This window comes from Gossypium hirsutum, chromosome A02 (genome assembly GCF_007990345.1).
Source record: "Gossypium hirsutum isolate 1008001.06 chromosome A02, Gossypium_hirsutum_v2.1, whole genome shotgun sequence".
Classification (NCBI taxonomy): Eukaryota; Viridiplantae; Streptophyta; class Magnoliopsida; order Malvales; family Malvaceae; genus Gossypium; species Gossypium hirsutum.
Window position 1 is genome coordinate 20,780,267 of NC_053425.1, and position 21,786 is coordinate 20,802,052.

Here is a 21,786-nt window from a genome sequence, read left to right on the forward strand (position 1 = left end):
AAAAAAAGTTTGAAACAATATGCATTAATAAAAAATAAACATAAGAGAGGAATCAAACTAAACCATATGAGTAGAAGAAGCAACCATTTAACCATTCAAAAAAAAAAAGTGTTTAGTATAAAGCATTTTTTTAAAAATGTCTCTTTCTGAACGCGTTTTTTTCATGTGAGTATAATAATAATAATCTATTTTTTAAAATAATGTAAAAAAACTTAATTGCTAATTTTTATATAAAAAAAGTGGCATTTACCGTTAATTTTGCCCTTTTTCTTATACAATACTCACTTTTCTTATAATCTCAACCTTTTTTTAAACACGTTCAAAATCATATATATTCTTTTAATTATTGCAATAACGATCGTACTAACTAAACTAAATCCTCAATGGTAGTAAAATTTTCAAATATTTCACGTCGAATGGAAAACTCTCTGAAAGTAATTGACAGTGATGATGATTCGTGGCTATCTGAGGATCGCAATACCAAGAAAGTTAGGTTTAAATATGTTTTCGATGGGGCTTCTGTGGATATGGCTGTGGACTTTGGTCCACCTTTGAATGCGGCAACATCATGGACAGACAAACTTTTTGGGACTGGTTCGTCTGGGACTAGTCAGAAAGTTGTGAGATTTGAGGAGGGAAGTGATGAATATTTTATTTTGTTAGACGATGATATCATAAGGTCCACTGTTAATGGAATTCCGGCAATTGAGTTCTTTGATCGAGTCAAAGAAATCTTGTATAAGGAGATGGAGATGATAGTATTTTTAAAACTACTTTGCCGAAATATCAGTTATGGTGTTCTTTTTAATCGAATTAGTAGCCTGTGGAAGCCTATACAATTATTCCAATTAGTGGATATTAAGAATGGGTATTTTTTGGCTAAATTCCAAAACTAAGAGGATTATGACAAAGTTCTTACACAGGGACCATGGATAATTTTTGGGCAAATATTTGACAGTTCAACCATGGACAAAAGAGTTCTCTCCCCTTCAACCATACCCAAGTGTAGTTATGGCATGGATCAGGCTACCCGGATTACTGGGGTTTATGTACAAAAGGAAGATTCTCGGGGCAATTGGAAGCATGATCAGTAAGGTTGTAAAGTTTGACTTTAAGACCGATAATAGAACTAGGGGCAAATTCACTAGAATGGCTCTGTTTATCAACCTGGATAAGCCTCTCATCTCTCAAATCTGTGTCAATGGTGAAATACAACAGGTGGAATATGAAGCCTTACCAACGATCTGTTTTACCTGTGGAAAATACGGGCATGTGAGGGAGTTGTGTTCCTTGTCGAAAGAAATATTGGGCAAAGATAGTGACAAAGTGGTGGTCGACGACGGTTCTAACAGTAACAACAACGATCCAGGAAAGGTCTCTGAACCAACTTTCAGACCTTGGATGTTGGTAGAGCGTAAATCCCGATGAAGATCGGGGGATTCTTGTGATTCTAGTGGTATGGCTGCTGGAAAAGGAAGGTTAGGCTCTAGATTTAATGTCTTTACCATTGAAGGCAAGAAGACGGGCGGTGAAGAGGAAACGATAAAGGCAGATTTAAAATAATTAAATCTTCAAGTGGTGGAACCTGATTTGACCACCCTTGATTCTAGGGGAGAAGATTTTATTAAATCTTTGCTACCTCTGCATATTAAAACTGTTAAAAATTCGGGCATTGGTTCAGATGCCCAAAAGAGGACTTGTGACCTGGGTCTGGATTCGAAAGCCCAAAAGAACATAAATATTTCAGAAACTAAGCGCATTGGGGGGGAGTTCATTCAGGCCATGGTAATGACAGAATAAGGCTGAAAAGCCTAGGGAAAAAAGATATTGATTGATAGCAGGCCGAATGGGTTTCTGGTTGGGCCGTCATCTAAAGAAAACATAAATGGATCACGTCAGCAGGCGTGTCAAACTAAAGCAACTCCCTCTGTATCCAATGTTCCTACGAATATGGAGACCACGGGTAATCACGCTTTTAGAGCGGTGTAAAAGCCAATCAGGCCGTTGTCTCTTTCCAGGCCCGTTAGTGACCAGCAGGCCTCTCCTACATGGACCAATGTCGAGAATCCCCAGGTTTTTCCAAATCTTAATTTAATTTCGACTAACCAAGAATTTGGGTCTATTTTGTTGAATGCAGGTAACTTTGAAAACCATTATAACCCAAAATTACAAGCTAGTAAGTCGGGTGATATTAAGGCACATTTCAACCCGGCCTTTGAAAGCCCAGTAAAAGTTGATGTTCAGCTGACTGATAATATTTTAGACCACGAGAAACACTCTGCTGTCACTTTTAAAATTTTTTTAATTCATTTGATCAGTCTAAATGTCGTATTTTTGAGCATATAAGTACAAGTAAAACGGAAAATAAGGATCGAAAAAGTAATGAGAAATTTGGCATTACTAGAGGAACGCGCAAAAAAAGTAATGATTTAAAAGGAGGTGGGAATCAATTTAAAGCTTCTGCAAACTTACGGGTTTCTTTAGCTGATTCTATGAAAGAGGTGGCGAAGCTTATTTCCTCTGACCTTTCAAAGGAAGCTGAAATGGGAGTACGTGCTGATCCTGAATCTAGTGGATTGAACGATTCCGGGCATTAATGGTATGATTTCTTTACTATTTTCTATTAATTATGAATCTCTCAATTTTTTCTTGAAATTGTCAGGGATGCGCCAATGCCAAATTTTCTCATATTTTTTGAGAGTATAATATGGAGCATAGACCCGATATTATTAGCTTGTTGGAAAATAGAGTTAGTGGATCCAAGGCAGATAGAATTATTGCAAAATTGGGATTTCAATTTTTACATCGTGTGGAGGCTATTGGTTATGCTAGGGGCATTTGTATTGGTTGGAACAAGTCTGTTAAAGTGAAGATTCTACAAAATCATCCCCAATTCATTATTACTCAGGTTTGGCATAATTCTTCGTCAATTCCAATATTGATCGGGTTCGTTTACGGGAGTCCTAATCGTCAGAAGCGAAAAGACCTTTGGCATGAATTGAGAGCTACTATACCTGTTGGGCAAACTCCTTGGATGGTGATTGGAGATTTCAATGCTATTCTTTCCTCTGATGAGAAAAAGGGTGGCCTTTCGAATGGAAAGAGGTGTCCCCGTTTTGGTAATTTTGTAGACTTGTCTAACCTTCATGATTTGGGGTTTAAGGGACCTCCTTTTACTTGCTACAGGGGTCATCTGTTTGAAAGATTGGATCATGCTTTAGGTAATGAGGCTTGGGTAAACTATTTTCCAAACAGCTTAGTTACTCATCTTCCAAGAATTAAATCTGACAACCGTTCTTTTCTCTTCAACTTTAATTTTGATTTTGCCTTGCCTAGGGGAAGACCTTTTAGGTTCTTAGCAGGATGGGTTGAACACTCTGATTTTGGAAATCTTGTGAGACATCAGTGGGTCTTTCAAGGGAACATGTCTGCTTCTTTAAATAAATTTACTGCGAATCTCAAAGAGTGGAATAAGACCATTTACGACCATATCACTACTCGTAGGAGAAACCTAATTCATAAGTTGTCAACCGTTCAGAGGAAAATGAACCTTTTAGGTTCCACTCATTTAGCTCTTGTTGAAATAAAGATAAGAAATGAGTAGGAAAATGTGTTACATCATGAGGAACTTCTCTGGAAACAAAAGGCTCAGTGTGACTAGCTTCATCTGGGGGATAGAAACACTAAGCTTTTTCATGCTCGCACTTTGCAGAGGCGAAAAAATAACCGTATTTCTGCCATTTGTAACTCTCTTAGTGATTGGGTATTTGATCCTAAGGCTATCGAATTGGAAGCTTCTAATTTTTTTCCAGAAATTATACGGAGATGACCCTGGTCCCATGTGATCCTTGCCTCCTAACAGGTTTCCCCAATTTGCTTCTACCGATAGTGATTTTTTAGGAAGAGTGGTCACTAATGAGGAAATTAAGAGAGCTATGTTTGATATGGCTCCCTTAAAAGCTCCGGGTAGCGACGATTTTCATGCTATCTTCTTTCAGAAACAGTGGGATACGGTAGGTCCAGCTGTTTGTGGCTGGGTGAAAATGGTCTTCAACGGTAGGGATATTAATTTTGGGCTTAATAATACCTTGATTGTCCTTATTCCTAAGATTTAGAATCCTGAGGAGTCTTGCTCAGTTCCGCCCTATAAGTCTTTGCTCCGTCCTCTACAAGTTGGTGATGAAGGTAATAGCTAACCGCTTTAAGATTATATTCCCTAAAATTATTGCGCAGGAACAGGCAGGGTTTATTATCGAACGTAATATTACCAATAATATTGTTATTTCACAAGAGGTGATCCATTCAATGAAAGAGCTGCAAGAGTCAAAAGTGGATGGCGATAAAAATTTATTTGAAAAAAGCATATGACCGAGTGTGATGGGATTTTATTGATGCTTCTTTTCAAGCGGCAGGTATCCCTAGTTATCTCACAAATGTTATTATCTCTGCTATTTCTAACTTTACCATGTAGGTTTTGTGGAATGGAGTTCCTACAACCAAATTTAGACCTATTAGGGGAATTAGGCGAGGTTGTCATCTTTCTCCTTACCTTTTTGCACTTTGTATGGAATGGTTAGGACATTCTATTAGGTCGGCTTTGTCTAAAGGGATTTGGAAACCTATACGGTTGTCATGCTCGAGGCTGGCTCTTTCACACCTCTTTTTCACTGATGATCTTGTGATTTTTTGTAGAGCAGATGAACAACATGGAAGGATTTTAAAAGAAATTCTGAATGATTTTTATGAGCTCTCAGGACATAAGGTTAATCCTAGGAAAACTAATATTTTCTTCTCCAAAGGTGTTGAGGAGATCATGGCTGATCGGCTAAGTAATCTTCTTAGTTTTCAAAAGGTGGATGATCTTGGACGGTATCTCAGAGTCCCTCTTTTCCATAAGAGAGTCACCAATATTACTCCTCATTTTGTGATTGAGAAAGTCTATAAGAAGCTTCAAAGTTGGGATACTCGTCAACTTTCTTTTGCAGGCCGAGTTACTCTAGCGTAGTTGGTTCTTCTAGCGATTCCCAATTATTTCATGCAATCTATGATGATCCCTAGGCAGATTTGAGAGGAGATTGAATGCCTGGTGAGGCGTTTTATTTGGGGGACCTCTGACGGCAAGAAAAAGATGTTTTTAGTTGGTTGGGACTCTATATGCCAACCCAAGTGGTTTGGAGGTCTTGGCATGAGACAGTTACGAGACCAGAACATCGCTTTCTTGCTTAAACTTGGTTTTGAATTGGCTTCAAATGATGAAGCTTTCTGGGTTCATGTTCTCAGGTCTAAGTATGGGATGAAGGATTCTTTACCGGCTAGTATAGCGAAGGTGAAAAGTTCTTTTCTTTGAAAGTCGCTATCAAAAGTGTGGACCCTGTTACTTGATAATCTGGTATGGTCCGTCAGTGACGGTAATAAAATTAGTTGCTAGAAAGACATTTGGTTTCCTAGTTTTGGACCTTTGATTAATTATCTATCTCCTTATGCTAATATCAATATTGATTGTTTGCTGAGTGATTTGGTTACAGGAGATGGCAATTGGAATCTTACTTTTTTGCAGGCTTGGTTACCAGATGAGATTATTTCCCACATTATGGGAATTCCTCCCCCTCATCCAACCGAAGGACCGAATAGGTTGTCTTGGCGACATACTTCATCTGGAACATTTTTTGTTAAAAGCGCTTACAAAATGCTAAAGGAGGATTCTTGGAACTCTAGGGATGAATTATGGAAAAGAGTGTGGAAGATTCCAGGTCCGCAAAGAGTTCACTTCTTTTTTTGGACTGTGCTAAAACAGAGACTGCTTACCAATGTGGAAAGAGTGCGGCGTGGTTTAGCAGTTGATGCCTCTTGTTCCATTTGGGAAATGCCTCTGAGGACATTCTACATAGCATTCGAGATTGTACTGTGGTTAAGAAAGTCTAGAAACAGATTGTTCCGAGAAACCAACAATCTCTGTTTTTCTCTAACCCTTTGCACGAATGGATTTCTTTAAATTTACAGGATACTTCGACGCTTCATAGTGGAGAAATCAGCTAGGCTTGCCTTTTTGGATTGTTAGCTTGGCGTCTATGGAAGAATCGCAATCTTTTCATTTTTCAAAGGAAGTTATGGAGTTCCAGTGAAATCAATAAAGTCTCTATGTGTTTGGCTAAACATGCGAATCTGGATTCTAGAAATAGCTTGAGTGACACTATTGTTTCATTCCATGGGGAGCCTACACCTAAAGATTGGATCTTTTTTAATGCTGATGGTGCTATTTCAAGAACATCCAGAAAAGCAGCTACTGGAAGAGTGGTACGGGATAGTACTGGCAATTGGGTGATGGGCTACAACCGATTCCTAGGGACTTGTTCGATTTTTGACGCAGAATTATGGGGCATTTTAGATGGCTTAAAGCTCATCAAACGTAGAGGTCATAATAACGTGATTATTCATTTTGATAGTTTGAAGGTTGTCAAAGCTATTCATGAAAGTGTTTCGAAGAGCTCAACCTCTGCCCTGATCAGAAGAATATACCGGATTTTGTCCCAAGAAAGTCAATGAATTTTAAGATATATTCCCAGGGAGGATAATAACTGCGCGGACTACCTTGCTAAATTGGCTTTTGACAAAGAAGATGATTTACACCTGATTGAGTCTCCCCCAGATGAAGTGTTAGATTTCCTTAAGTCAGATAAAGAGAGGATTTTTGCACCTCTCGATTATTCCTTGTAATTTAACTTTGTTATGTTTCTTCTTTTACCAAAAAAAAAAACCTCAATGGTAGTATATGTAATAATAAAAATTTTAATTTTTTATAGTTTCCTAAGTACAAAGGAGACGATATAAACAAAAATGCAATATGCAAATAAAGAATAGGGAAAATGAATTAGCTAGTTTCCGTTTCCATAAAATGTTTTCTAGGAAACTCCGGTAATGCGCTATTTGCTTTGACTATTCTTCCATCGCATCTTTGCTTTTGACAATGAAAATATAATTAATTAATTAATTAAATTAGAATTTCTTTCTTTCTTCAAAATTTCTCTTGAATTTGCTTTGACTATCCTTACCATCATTCTCTTCATTAAATTTCCTTATTCATACCTTCTTATCGTTTCCTAATGGTTCACTTTAATTTTTCCTTTAATTAAATCCTCCATCATTATCATATAAACATTTGATTAAATTATAAATAAATTTTGGTTTTAATAAGCTACAATTTGATCATTAAATTATTTGAAATTTTTTATTTAAGTCAATAGATTATTAAAATCGATGTTATATGGCTTTCGCTATTTGCACTATTTGTACTAATCGAAAGCTCTCTTTTCTCTTCTCTTCTACAGTTCAGTTATTTTTCATAAAACAGTTTTGGATCTAAGGTATGTTTTACTCGCCGATGGGTACTAATTCATCGAACTAATCATCGAATCATTACTTGGAACTCGCTAACAGAATTAAAAAAAAAGATTTAACAGCCCAATGAAATAAAAAAATTTTGAACAATTTAATAACTTAAATGAAAGCTTTCAAATAATTTAATGATAAAATTATAACGAAAATAAAGTAATTTACTCTGATGATAATTCAATGTAGTAGAGGAAAGTAGTTTTGGATAGTATTTGAGATAACCTTGGTAAAATTTAAATGAAATATTTTTTAAGTTTTTACTTAATGATAATGTTAATAATAATAATTCCGCTATCATTGCATCATGGGTCAATAAAAAATATTAATCCAAGATGGACCATTTCAATCCCTCTCCTCCAAGCAATAGTAAGTTGAAACCCTCAACTTTATCCTTATTTTATATCTCTATCACTAAGTCAAACTAGACCGAAATCCATGAGGAAACTTCTATTGCTTGCAACAATTCTCAAAATCATTAAATCACATTTTCTTGTCTCAACCCCTCTTCATTTAACTCCTCTGCCTCTCCTTTTCTCAGTTTCAATCATAAATCACACTTTCAAATGTTTCGCCCTTTCATCTGTGCCACTTTCAATCCTCACCAAGATGACGATAGTCCAAGAAAATCCAGAAACAACAAAGCTCGAAAAAAGGATGACAAGAACCCTTATTCGGATCGCGGCCTCGACAAGTTTTCTGCACTTTTATCTGAGCTCGAGCAGAAGAAACAAAAGATTTACTCGCAAACGGGCTCACAAGATATAAAGTTGGTTCGCTTTAAGTACAAGAACTCGACGGATTTCGTCCCCATCGTGGTAAAGCTCAAGGACAACAAGAAAGAAGAAGAGAAAAAGAAAGGTATTGATAATACAACCACCAAAGAGATGAATCTTGATGCACAAGTCATAGATAAACACCCAATCCATGAAGGGAAAGAAGTAATGAACAAGGTACCACCAGGACTGCAACCTGTTACTGATCAGAAGAAGAAAAAACAAAGCTTTTCATGGAATATTGAGTTTCATAATTGGAGACGGCCTTGTTACTATTTACCAACAGTTCTGGTCTTGATTTTGTTGCTTTTGGTGTTGTTTGAAAGATCGGTTTCGATACTAATTACTTGTATTGGATGGTATATGGTACCTATAATACAAGGAAAGAGTTACAATAAGAAGAAGGGTTATGTTAGAAAATTGAGTGACAACAAAACCCGAGCTGTAGGAGACAAGTTATCCCAGGTCTGATCATTGATGGTTTTTTTTTTTCTGTTAAGTGTTTTTCTTTGATTCTTTTGTTGCTGTGTTTTGGGGTTGGATTGAAAATTTCATCCACTCTTTTAGACAGTGTAAATTCTTGTATAGGAGGATGGATTCTTCAGGTTACTTTTTATGACATTTTCGATCCTTGGTCATGGAACTTGATTATTGGCATTCCAGATGTTGGTTTCTTTTCATAATTTTAAAGTTAAATATTCAGGGGGTCACTTATAGCAATGCGTACGATATAAGCATAGTTTTTTTTTTTTTTAAAATACTCTTATATATACTACAATATTTAGGTAATAGTATGATGTACATTATTGTATCAAGACTTTAAGTGAGCAAAACTCGATTTAATTTGAAAAAATTAAAAAAATTTTGAATAATTTTGAAAAAAATTGAAAAATTGAGTTATTCGAGTTATTCGAATTATTCGAGTTAACTTAAATAATTTGAATAATAGATTGGTATAAATTTCCTTTTAGTCCTTCTCAAATTTGAAAATGAGCAAATTTATCTCTCTTTTAACAAAAATTACAAAATAAATTTTTAAAACTAAAAATATTTATAAAAATTCTAAAATTTATATTTTTTAAAAAATTTCAAAAAAAATAATTCTAAAAAATATATAAAGAAAGTTAAAAAAAATTTTAAAAAAATTAGAATAATAATTTTGAGGACCTAAATAAGTTAATTAATGATTTAAGTTTATCATATTGAAGTATTTTTATTATTATTTTGCTTTGCAAAAGTTTTCAAATTTATGTGCTCTAACATTAACTTAGTTATATTGTAACAAGATTTAATTTGACATGTTTAATTTTTTTAATTTAACTCAAACAATTTCACTCAATTCAATTTGACTCAACTCAAATTTTATTTCATTCAACTTGATTTGAAAAAAAAATTCAAATAGTGTCAAATCGAGTTGGGTTGACAAAATAGGACTCGTCAACTCAAAATTTTTCACTCGATCCAACTTGATTCCATCTAAAACTCACCCCTATCAATAGTTGAATTACATTATATCTCTCTTGTAACGCCCTGAATAATTTATTTATATTTCTGTAAATATCTAATACAAATGTGTATCTGCTTTAGTGGTTAAGTGTTTTGGGTGTGTGTGTGAAGATTTGAGTTCAAGTCTCACATTTGTCAAATTTTGTTATTTTTCTAATCCTAGCCTTACCCTTATTGAGTGAGCTTATATAAGGTTGTCTGCTATTTTATATTAGAATGAGCATGTTGGTTCGGGTGGTAAGGAGTTAGTGTGAGGGGTCCTGTGTTCAAAATTTCCTCTCTCTTTCAAAAATTCTCAGAAGAATCTAACGTCAATTTTTCTTTCTGTTCTCTACCATTTTCTCCTCCTTTTTCCTTTCTGGTGGTTTTGTTTTTGTTTTCTGTCTATTATCGAATTTCTGTATCTCGTATTTTCGGTGCTCATTGTGCATTTTCTAGTAAGTTTGGTGAGTACAATTTTTGTTTTAACTAATGAATCATTGGTTAATGGGGTCCGTTTGGTATTTAGGAGAAGATTAAGGGGTTGGGGGTTTCCAATCAATACTTTAATTGTGCAAATCACCATTGTTCCACTACAAGAAAATAGGCCTTTAACGGCATTTTTAGTGGTGTTTGGACAAAAAATGCCGCAAATGTTATACATTAGTGGCGCTAGAAGGAAAACGCAGCAAAAAGTTGAGCAATAGTGGCGTTTTTCTACCAAACGCCACTAAAAGTTGAGCAATAGTGGCGTTTTAGGTCCAAACGCCGCTAAAAGTTGTTCAATACTGGCGTTTTTGTCCCAAACACTGCTAAAATTTGAGCAATAGTGGTCGCCGCTAAAAGTTGAGCAGTAATGGCTTTTTTGTCCCAAACACCGCTAAGAATTGAGCAATTGTGGCGTTTTAGGTCCAAACGCCGTTGAAAGTTGAGCAATAGTGGCGTTTTTGTCCCAAACGCTGCTAAAAATCGAGCAATAATGGCGTTTTAGGTCCAAACGCCGCTAAAAGCTGATCAATAGTGGCGTTTTTGGTTAAAACCCCGTAAAAGGCTGAGCTCTAGTGGCGTTTTTTATCCAAACGCCACAAATATATATTATTTTTTGCGAAACGACTCCTTTTTGTTATCCCCGAAATGCCTTGATCTTTTTCCCAAAATTAGTTTCCCCTCCCCAAAATCCCAAAATAAAACTTAATCAACTACTTTTGAATGCCTCGATTTAGGAATTTGGATCTTATAAAATTGAATCCAACTTAAATAAAACTTTAAGTCTCAAATTACAACTCCAACTTGAATTTGAGTTTTTACAATCTCAAGTGAATCATATTCAATTAAATCTTAAACCCTATAATTATATACATTTAGGGGCATAACTAGGGGGTTGAAAGGGTCTTGGCCCCCTTAGAATGAAAATTTTTTCATTTAGGCCTTTTGAAATTTTTAAAAATTTTAAAGGTAAAATTGCACTTTGTCTCTCTGAAAATGGATAAAATTTGATTTAATCATTTAAAAATTATAACAATATATGCTATCGAAATGATGAGATTGCATTTTTTACTTACAATTTAATTTCAGCCCCTAAAAATTTTTTGACTATGCATCTATTTATTCCTAAACCCTAAACTCTAAACTATATACACTAAACATAAATCATAAACCTTAATCCCTAAACCTTAAACCCTAAATGACACAAAAGGTCAAGTAGTAGCGGCGTTTGTAATAAAAACGCCGCAAAAGGTCAAGCAATAGCGACGTTTGTGATTAAAACGCCGCTAAAAGTCAAGCCATAAAAAATAATAATTTTATTTTAGGGTTTAGGTTTTAAGATTTAATGTTTAAGGTTTAAGGTCTATGGTTTATGGTTTTAAGGTTTTAAGGTTTATGCTTTAATGTTTAGTATATTGGGTTTAGAGTTTAATGTTTTAAGGTTTAGGGTTTAAGGTTTGTAGTTTAGGGTTTAGTGTATTATAGTTATGGCCTTAGTAATTAAGGTTTAGTGGTTAGGGTATTATGGTTTAAGGGTTAGGGATTTTAATAAAAGTAACAAAAAATCATGTCATTTTAGGGTTTAGATAAGCAATAGGATTATTCTTTTAATTACTTTTGTACCTTGTAATATATATAGGATTTAATTAGGATTTAGGATTTAAGGTGTATAGATTATGATATATGGTTTTAGGGCTTAAGGTTTATGATTTAAAGGTTATGTTTTAAAGTTTAGGCTTTAGGCTTTAAGGTTTATGGTTTAGGGATTTAAGGGTCAAGGTATCAGGGTTTAAGGGTTAGGAATTTTAATAAAAGTGACAAAAAATCAAGTTATTTTAGGGTTTAAGTAAGCAATAAAATTCTTTTTTAATTACTTTTGTACTTTGTAATATATATAGGGTTTAATTAGGATTTAGGGTTCAAGGTGTATAGATTACGATATAGGGTTTTGGGTTTAAGATTTAAGGGTTATTGTTCTAGGGTCTAGGATTTAGGGTTTAAGGATAAAATTTGAGAAGTTAAATTTTATCAAAATCAATTTGGATAAATTCTATCTGGTGCATAAAAAATTAAACTCATGGGCACAAATTCTTCGTAAGGCAGCTTGGTTTCATTTTTTTAAATTATTTTCGTACACAATTATAAAATTGTACAAATTAAATATATTATTTGAAAGAAAATAAAATTAATTTAAAGGAATGTAATAAATAATTAAACTATAGAAATTTATTACTATCAAAGGCATTAGCGACGTTTTTGTCAAAAACGCTGCAATAGATCAAGTATTAGCGGTGTTTTGTAAAAAACGCCGCAAAAAAATTTTACTTTGATTAAAACGACGCCGTTTTAAGTTGCTTCTTTAGTGACATTAGTTGCGCTATAGTAGAAACGCCGCAATAGAACGACCATTAGTGGCGCTATTAAGAAAACGCTGCAAAAAACAATTTAAATTAACTAAAACGACACCATTTTATGTAGTTAGTGGCATTAGCAGCGCTAGGTAAAACCGCCGCAAAAAATATTACTATAATCAAAACGTCATCATTTTAGATTTAGCTTAAGGGGAATTAGCGACGCTAGCCTATAAACGCCGCGATAGTTCAGCATTAACGGCGCTTTTTAAAAATGCCACAAACAGTCAAATTTTTAAACCAAAACGGCATCATTTTGCTTTCTTCCATTTTATCCCAATCCTTATACCCGATACTTAGTTAATTTTCCCCCTAACAAAATTTCCCCAATTCCCTAAATTTCCCTTAATCCCTAAATTTTCCCAAATCAAAATCCCTAGCCATCATATGCCATTGACCCGACCACCTGCTCATCGCCATCCACTGTCCCCTCTGCTATCACCGTCGCTGTCACTCTTTGTTGCCGCAACCAGTCGATAAATTTCGCTCTCTGTTATGAACAAAATTAAAACTCTAAACTCACTCTATTATGATTTGGGAATTTATTCTTTTCTTTACCCAACTACTTCTGAATGGTGATACTTCCTTGAACAGGTTAGTTTGCAGCCCTCAAATAACGGAACTGCATTGAAAGTTTAGAAGGATGATTTTTAGGAAAGCTTTGGATGTTCAATATCAATGGAGTGTTTTTAGTGGGATATTCTAGTGTCCCTCTCTGGTATTCTTTTCGATAACCATGAGCTTTAAGTTGTTTGTGGCTATTGTTTTCTCTTTTCCTAATCTTCAAAAATTACCTGTGTTGTTCTCTGTGTTTATGAGGTTTAATTGTCATTCTGATTTTTAGTTTCTAAGTGCCCAGGTTTCATATTTTTCCTTCTTGTTGTCTGTTTCCATGGGATGCACTTTTTGAAGGTTTCCCTGCTTGTTGCTTTTACACTTTGCTTCTTCCTTTGCGTTTTAGGACAGATTTGGGCCTACACTTTGTTTTTGGAGTGTTTGATTAGTTTTCAAGTTTTTCACGAAGACTTGGTTTCTTCGTGTTCCAATCATCCATGTGTAATGAAAATCAATTAGGACTTTCATAGAGAGCTTACTTAATTATAAGTTATTAAGGATTCCACAACACAGATTTATTTTAATTTTCTGGACATTCTAACATATTTTTAACCATTTTGTGGATGACTTGCAATAAGAATGCTAATCTAAACTAAATTTTAGAAATCTCAAACAAGGACTCTTTCATTTCTAAAGGTTTTGGAATCTTATAATAGAAATGATGGTTTTTAGGACAAAATATTTGGGATGACAGAAATGGTAAAAAAAATGTTTGGATGCGTAAAGAGCCCATGTTGAAAAAGGACTTCAGTGGGGTGGGCAGCCTTCTTAAGGATTCTTCATGAAACATTCATTGACCTTTTTTAGAGAAATTAATTTTACAGTTTTTAGGAGTTTAGCCATTCTTTTTATTTATTAAGTAAAATTCAATTAATAAGCGCTATAATACATTTTTAATAAGTGAATGTAGATTCTAATTTTAGAGGAAACTTAAGGTAGAACGATTATAAACTTCCACTATAAATAATAAATATTCAAATTCAATAAATTTCAACAATCCTGCATTCTTTTTAAGTTCCAAAATGAAAAACTAAACTAAACTAAAATATTGAAATTTTATTTTTAGTAGTTTCCATCCTCTCACTACAAAACTGTATTAATTAATGTATTTCAAATTACAATTTACATTGTTTAGGGTTTATAAATTTAAAATAAAATAAAATTAAACTTTGTTGTTAGTTACTGGAGATATAGATTTAAGCATTATATTTTATTTTAATCATTTTTATTTTTTATGCTTTTTTTTTAATTTTAAACTTAAGTTATCATCAAACCATATCTATTAAACTCATTGAGTTATAAAATCGAGTTTTTTCATGTTACAGGATTGAATTTATCTTGGGTTCGAGTCAAATTGATCTCGGACTCGGATTTGTTACGAGCTTGGGCCTTCTTGGGCTCTCGTTTTGTCGAACTCACATTTTCTCAAGCTTGAATTTTTTCTGATTCAGAATTGTTACATCCGGTTTTCTCAAACTTAGATTATTACGGACTCGAATTGATACAGACGAATTTTTCAGCTCAAGCATGTTTTCCCAGCTCTACTTAGAAGTTTTGATTATTTAATCCAATTTTTATTATTTATTTTAGTTTTGATTCTAAAATTTTATTTTTATTAATATAAATGATTATTATTCAAAGATATACAATTAGTTATTTTTATTTATTTAATAATATATTACTATTTCATGTAATATAAAACAATTAAGGTATATTATAATATGATATTTGTTTACTTATAAATTTTAATAGTTTCAATTATTAAAAAAAAGTAATTAAATATTATCAGATTTTAGATCTTTTATTTTTTATTTTTTTTGCTTTAACGTATTTCAATATTTATCAATTTTAAAATTATTTACTTATATTAGTGTAAAACTGTAATTTTACATGTTTTATCACTTTTTTGTAAGGTTAGTATTTTTACAATCCAACTATTAAAATTATTAATATAATTTCATTTATCATGTAAATTTTAAATAAATTTAAATTTTCCATTATATTGATTCAAAATTTTATTTTTATTTAAAAATATATTAAATTTGACACGCTTTTTAATGCACGACATTTTTTATATTTTGTCTTTTTTTCGGTGCTGTGGCAACTCGATTTAAAAAATAATTTGTATGTTAGTATTATATATTGTCTCAATTCATATGATACTGTTGTATACTTGGTTGTATACTTAATGAAATTGCATTGCTTGGTTGTCAAATACACAATGACCTTGAATTTTAAATAAAATTTATGAATTTATATTATTTATTAAAAAACACAAATTTATAAATTGAAAGAGTATAATTAAAGGGTTAAAATTTAAAGTTAAAATTTAAATATGCTAATCATAACTTACATAACTTACATAGTACATAAATAAATATCATATCATAACTTAAATAACTTACATAATTTACATTACTTACATAATTTACGTAATACATAAATATATACTTATAAAAAATAACTTACCTGAATTAGTTTACAGCCATTAGATACTTGATATGCATTATCTATTTTAGTACAATGACATTATTTAAATCAATTGAGAACATTTAAGTAACTGTAATTTATTGTCAACTTTAGACTTCAAGAACTGCGAAATGGATAAGAGTTGGATGAATTTGTCAAGGGTAAGAAACAACTATCGAAATGGAGTACACACTTTTCTAAATTTTGTATTTCAAAATGCAAGCCAAGAGAATATGATTCTTTGTCCGTGTAAGAAGTGTGGCAACATCAATTGGCATTTTCGTGAAGTTGTCTACAAACATCTAATTGTCGATGGCTTTAATCGAGGGTATAAAAAATAGATTTTCCATGGAGAGTGTATAGTTAGTAGAACCTCTTCAATGATTAATCTGGTTTATCCTTATAGTGCTTACCATCAGTCTGTTAGAGAAGATGACATGGAAGGTATGTTGCAGGATGCATTTAATATGCGCAGTCATAGTTTGCAATCGTTTCCACCTAACTTTGTTGCATCCGATGATTGTAATCTTGGTGGAAATGCTTTTACCGAAACGGGAAGAAGTGTACCTGATGAAGAGTCAAATGAAGAAGCAGCGAAGTTCTACACGTTACTTAATGAAATGAATGAAGAACTTTATGAGGGATCAAAATTTTCAAAAATGTCCTTCTGTATTCGTCTTTTTCACTTAAAATGTTTGGGAGGGTGGACCAGAAACCCTTTGACAATGCTGTTAGAGTTTTTGAGAGATATGTTTCCGTTTGCAAAAATCCCTAATTCATGCAAAGATATAAAGAAACTGATAAAAGATTTAGGCCTTGGGTACAACAAAATTCATAGTTGCCCAAATGACTGCATGTTGTATTGGGGTGATCAGAAAACCAATAGTCTTGTCACGTTTGCGGTAAATCTCATTGGATGAATAGAAATATAGAAGATGTGAATGAGGATGAATATGAGGCACAGTCAAGAAAGAAGCCAATAAAGATTTTGCGATATTTTCCGCTAATACCAAGGCTTCAAAGGCTTTTCATGTCGTCAAAGACAGCCGAGTTTATAACGTGGCATTATGATCAGCTAACCGATAATCGATTATTAAGGCATCCTGCAGATTCTTTAGCTTGGAAATCATTTGACAGTAAATTTCTAAACTTTGCAAGTGATCCTCGGAGTGTGAGGCTTGGGCTAGCATCTGATGGATTTGATCCTTATAAAATCTTGAGCACTTCTTACAGTACTTAGTTTGTAGTGCTTGTTCCTTACAATTTGCCTCCATGGCTTTGCATGAAGAAGTCTTCTTTTATCTTATCTATGATTATCCTTAGAGAGAAATGTTCTGGAAATGATATTGATATTTATTTGCAGCCACTTATTGAAGAGTTAAAACAGTTATGGGCGGGTGTTAAAACATATGATGTATTAAGAAAGGAGAACTTTTATTTACGTGCAGCTTTGTTGTAGACTATTAATAATTTCCCAACTTATGCCAATTTATCTGGTTGGAGTACCAAAGGACGTTATGCTTATCTTTGTTGTGCTGCGCAAACATATTCGAAGTGGTTATATAATGGGAAGAAGTTCTCTTATATGGGGCATCATCGGTGGTTAGATGGAAATCATAGATTTAGATTTCAAAGGACTCTATTTAACGATACTGAAGAGTTCAGAGAAGCTCCTGAGCAGACCATTGGATCTAAAATCTTGTTCATGTTGAAAGATATCAATTTCAGTTATGGGAAGATGAATCAACCACCCAACACGCAAATAAAGAGAAGATCGAAGGATGAATCTGATGATGAGGATGATCCTAATGAGGCGGACTTGTGGAAAAAAAAGTTTTTTTTTGAGTTGTCTTATTGGGAGTATCACATTTTACGACACAATCTTGATGTCATGCATATTGAGAAAAATGTTTGCGAGAACATAATTGGGGCAATTTTGAATGTTGATGGAAAATCGAAAGATAATCTTCAAAGTCAACTTGATTTAATTGACATGGGAATTCGGCGTGATCTTCATCTCCAAGTACTTCCAAATGGGAAATATTGATTGCGGCATTCTATTTTTGCAATGTCGAAGGAAGAGGAAGAAGTGTTCTGCATGGTGTTGAAGGATATAAAGGTCCCAAATGCGTATGCATCAAATATATCTCGATGTGTGAGTCTTAAAGATCGAAGACTATATTCCTTAAAATCACATGATTATCACATCTTGATGCAAGATTTACTACCAGTTGCTTTACGGTGCTGTATGTCAAAAAAGGTGACGTCCTGTATAATTGAACTATCCAATATAATGAAAGCTATTTGTGGCAAAGTTTTGAATGTTGAAAAACTTGAGAAAGTACAAGATCGAGCCGCTTTGACTTTATGCAATTTGGAAAAGATCTTTCCACCTTCCTTCTTCACTATTATGGTGCACTTGCTAATCCATCTCCCTCGTGAAGCAATACTCGGTGGACTGGTTTTCTATCGATGGATGTATCTTATAAAACGGTGCTAATTTATTTGTAAAGTATTCATTCATTCATCTCTATACCTTTAGTTACAACTTTTGATAATGTTGTATATCGTGTTTAGGTTCCTATGCAAATTGAAGTCTTATTGTCGTAATAAGCGTTATCCAGAAGGATCAATTGCTGAAGGTTACTTTGCAGAGGAGTGTATGACTTTCTGTTCTAGATATTTAGAAGATGTTGAAATAAGACTGAATAGACCAAGTAAAAATGTTGGGCTCACTGATCATAACTTGGCGAAACTTATTTATTTCAAAGTTATGGAGAACTAATCGGTAAAGTTGAAATTACAGAATTAGATGATAGATCTTGGATACAAGCATATTGATATGTTCTTTTTCACCACGATTCAATTGAACCATTATGCAAGTAAGTTATAGAATTTAATAAATATTCATCTTTTTTATTTATTTGTCTTCTAACCAATTAAACCTCTTTTTAACATAGTGAGTACAAATAAATCTTGAGATCTCGTTCACGCTCCCGAAGATTACAACATCGAGAGATTAATAAGTTATTCATAGAATCTTTTCATGAATGGTTAAGCCAAACAGTATGGAACTGAAGTTAATAAGTTATACATAATCGCGATATTTTGTATCAAATAATAATGTTTTCTCATAACATTTATAATTACTCAATTTACTTTCGATTCAATAGGTTTGGAGTGGGAAGGACGTCAATGACGAAGTTAAATAGCTTTCCCAAGGTCCGAATAGAGTAGTAAAAAGATATAGTGCCTTCCTCATCAATAGATTCAGATTTCATACAAAATATCACAAGAGATTGAGGAGAACTTAAAATTGTGGAATTGTTGTTAATTCTTCAATTACAAGTTATGTTAGTGCTAGCGACAGTAATCCTGTTGAGGGAAATGTGGAGTATTACGGGCTTCTTACTGACATTATTGAGTTGGATTACTATGGCAAATGGAAAGTTGTATTATTTCGATATGATTGGACTGAGGTTAATACTGCTCGCGGAATTAAAAAAGATCAATTTGGTTTTACAATGGTGAATTTCTCTCGCTTGATTCACCCTAGACAACAATTTATAGACGAGCCGTATGTATTTTCTTCTCAAGTGAAACAAGTTTTTTATTCAAAAGATGCAACTGATGAGGGTTGGTACATTGTACTCCGGAACACCCCTAGAGACTTGTTTGACATGGGCAATGGAAGTAGAGATGACATCATCGAAAGATCAGAAACTTTGCCTTTTCTAGAACAAAACTTAAATGAAAATATCCCTAGTATTAGTACACAATTTCAGTGGGTTCGCCAGGATGTGGATGAAAGATATTTACGAATTATGATGTAGTAAGATTTTACGATCTTTTAATTATATATAATATTATAATTTAAATCTTAGTCTTGTTAAATATTTAAACTATTTTATATGTACTATTATTGTTGTAATTAGTTACTAAAATTTCAACTATTTTATGTGTATTGCAGAAAAAATGCCTAGAAGAAGATTACGAGATCTAAGTATTGTTCAGAATACTCCAAATTCAAAAGAAACAAATAGTGAACAACAGACTGCTATTGGATCTTCGACTGTTCCGGAAACACCTAATGAGCCTGCAGAAAATCATAGTAATGTTAAATTTAATTTACATGCGTGTTGACTTTTATTACTGATTTCTTTTTCAAATTCTTATATTATAATATACCATTTTTCAGCTAAAAGTTGTGAGATGCGCAGAGGTCGAGGAGGTACGCTACTTAAAGATTTATACTAGTTAAATCCTGTCAAGTGTGTCAAAGTATCTAGAAACAATCTTGGTCAGCCTATTGGATCAGAAGCTCGACTTTTAGCAAGATATTTGGGCATTATAGTACGAAATGCCAATATGTTGCTTATCAACTACGAATCATGGCATCAAATGCCTGATAGTAACAAAAATCAAGCTCTCGATAATATTAAGGTAACAAAACATGAATGTAATTTATAATACTTTGGTTTAAGTTTCATTTATATTTACTTTCTAAGCTTGTGTTTTTTTAGGAGAGATTTGCTTTAGAGGTCTCAGATACTTATATCAAGAAGGTATTGGGAAAAAAATGGAGAGACCATAAAAGTACTTTAAAAAATATATTTTTTAAGAAAGATATAAGCCTTAAAGAGAAATTGCGAAATGTCTCACTGGGAATGCTGAGGTTCCAATGGAAAGATGCAGTTAGATTCTGGAATTTAAAGCAAAGAGAGGTATTACGTACTTTCAAACTCTTATAATTATTTCGGTTTATAGTATTTACTATCTACGTAATAATAATTTCATAATGTAGAATCGTGAGCAAGTTGGAACAAGCAGCAGGCAAAAACAAAAATTCACGCATACAACAGGGTCGAAAAGTTTTGCTTGTGTAGCTGAGGCCGAGGTATTTTGAATTTATTAATTGTGTTAAATATTAATTACTTTCTATTAAATAATATTTTTACTATTATATTGTAGGAACTCTCGTCTGGTCAAAAAGTTGGATGCCTTTAGCTTTTTGACATTACACATAGGAAGAAAGATGGATCTCCAATGACTTCTGAAGCTGGAGAAATTATGGTATATTTACTTAATAAAATTTGATATATTTTAAATATTTATAATGATTAATTATAATGGTTTAATTCGTCGTTAGTAGTTTTAAATAATGTTAAGTTATGTTGCATTTGTTTTTATTATATATTTCGTTTCTAACTCTTTGATTGATTTATTAGGATAAACTAAAGGATAAAAAGGTGGAGTATGAAGCGATTGCTTTGAGTGATAGTTCTGTTAATCTTGAGGACATTGATAACAGAATTATTACTGAAGTTTTGGGTCCTAAAAGGTATGGTCGGGTTTGATTTCAAGGATCTGGTGTTAACCCAACCCAATATTTTGGATCCAGCTCGCAGCAATACATGCCTTCGGGGAGTCAAGATCAAGCTGAAGTTCAGAGGTTAAGAAACCAGATGGCTTAGATGCAAGCGAGCACAGCGGAGGCATCAACGAGAGAAGCAGAGGTTCAAAGAAAATATGAAGAACTCCAGTTACAACTTAAAGAGGAGGCAGCAGCGAGGAAAGCAGAGTAAAATAGAAAATACAACAAACTCCAGCAACAGCTTTAGAATATGATGAAGATGTTTCAGCAATCACAAAATCCACCATCTTAGACGTTTATTTTCTTATTGTAAGAATGTTTTAACAATATAACTTTTAACATTGCTGTAAGAATATTTTGTTATTTCATTTATTAATTTAGATAATATATCTTTCGTTGGATTTTTTGAAGTATTATTTAGATTTGCTGTTATTTGTTGGATTTGATGTTATAGGAAGGATTGTATATAAATGAAAATAGGATATTAGAAATCTGCTAAAATTAGTGGCGCTTTTAGTGAAAATGCCGCAAAAGAACATGACCTTTAGCAGTTTTTTGAGAAAAGTGCCGCTAAAGGTCATGTTCTTTAGCGACGTTTTGAGAAAAGCGCCGCTAAAGGTCATTTTCTTTAGCGGCGTTTTGAGAAAAGCGCCGCTAAAGGTCACGTTCTTTAGCGGCGTTTTTTGAGAAAAACGATGCTAAAGGTCATGTTCTTTAGCGGCGTTTTGAGAAAAGCACCGCTAAATGTCACATTCTTTAGCGGCTTTTGTATGAAAAGCGCCGC

At 33.3% G+C, this 21,786-nt stretch overlaps 2 protein-coding genes and 1 long non-coding RNA gene across 4 annotated transcripts; all 3 read left to right on the forward strand.

The window, feature by feature from the left end:
• Positions 1-2,252: 2,252 nt before the first annotated feature.
• Positions 2,253-6,799, forward strand: LOC107951418 (uncharacterized). Of its 2 annotated transcripts, none has more exons than XM_041087224.1 (2): positions 2,253-3,221; positions 3,337-6,799. In XM_041087224.1, the coding sequence occupies exons 1-2, from the start codon at positions 2,708-2,710 to the stop codon at positions 3,357-3,359; spliced, it is 537 nt and encodes a 178-aa protein (XP_040943158.1). In that variant the 5' UTR covers positions 2,253-2,707; the 3' UTR covers positions 3,360-6,799. The 2 variants fall into 2 exon arrangements, with proteins under 2 accessions (XP_040943158.1, XP_016741958.1); XM_016886469.2 differs by having other exon boundaries at positions 2,282-2,599; positions 2,663-6,799.
• A 913-nt stretch (positions 6,800-7,712) lies between these two features.
• LOC107952565 (uncharacterized) lies at positions 7,713-8,810 on the forward strand. The gene has a single exon (XM_016887784.2). It carries the CDS (start codon positions 7,953-7,955, stop codon positions 8,631-8,633), a length of 681 nt encoding a protein of 226 aa, XP_016743273.2. The 5' UTR covers positions 7,713-7,952; the 3' UTR covers positions 8,634-8,810.
• A 3,914-nt stretch (positions 8,811-12,724) lies between these two features.
• Positions 12,725-20,525, forward strand: LOC107952563 (uncharacterized). Its single transcript, XR_001698843.2, has 5 exons — positions 12,725-13,262; positions 19,599-19,739; positions 19,827-20,071; positions 20,152-20,352; positions 20,433-20,525. It is a non-coding gene; the product is annotated as an uncharacterized lncRNA (long non-coding RNA).
• The last annotated feature ends 1,261 nt before the right edge of the window (positions 20,526-21,786 follow it).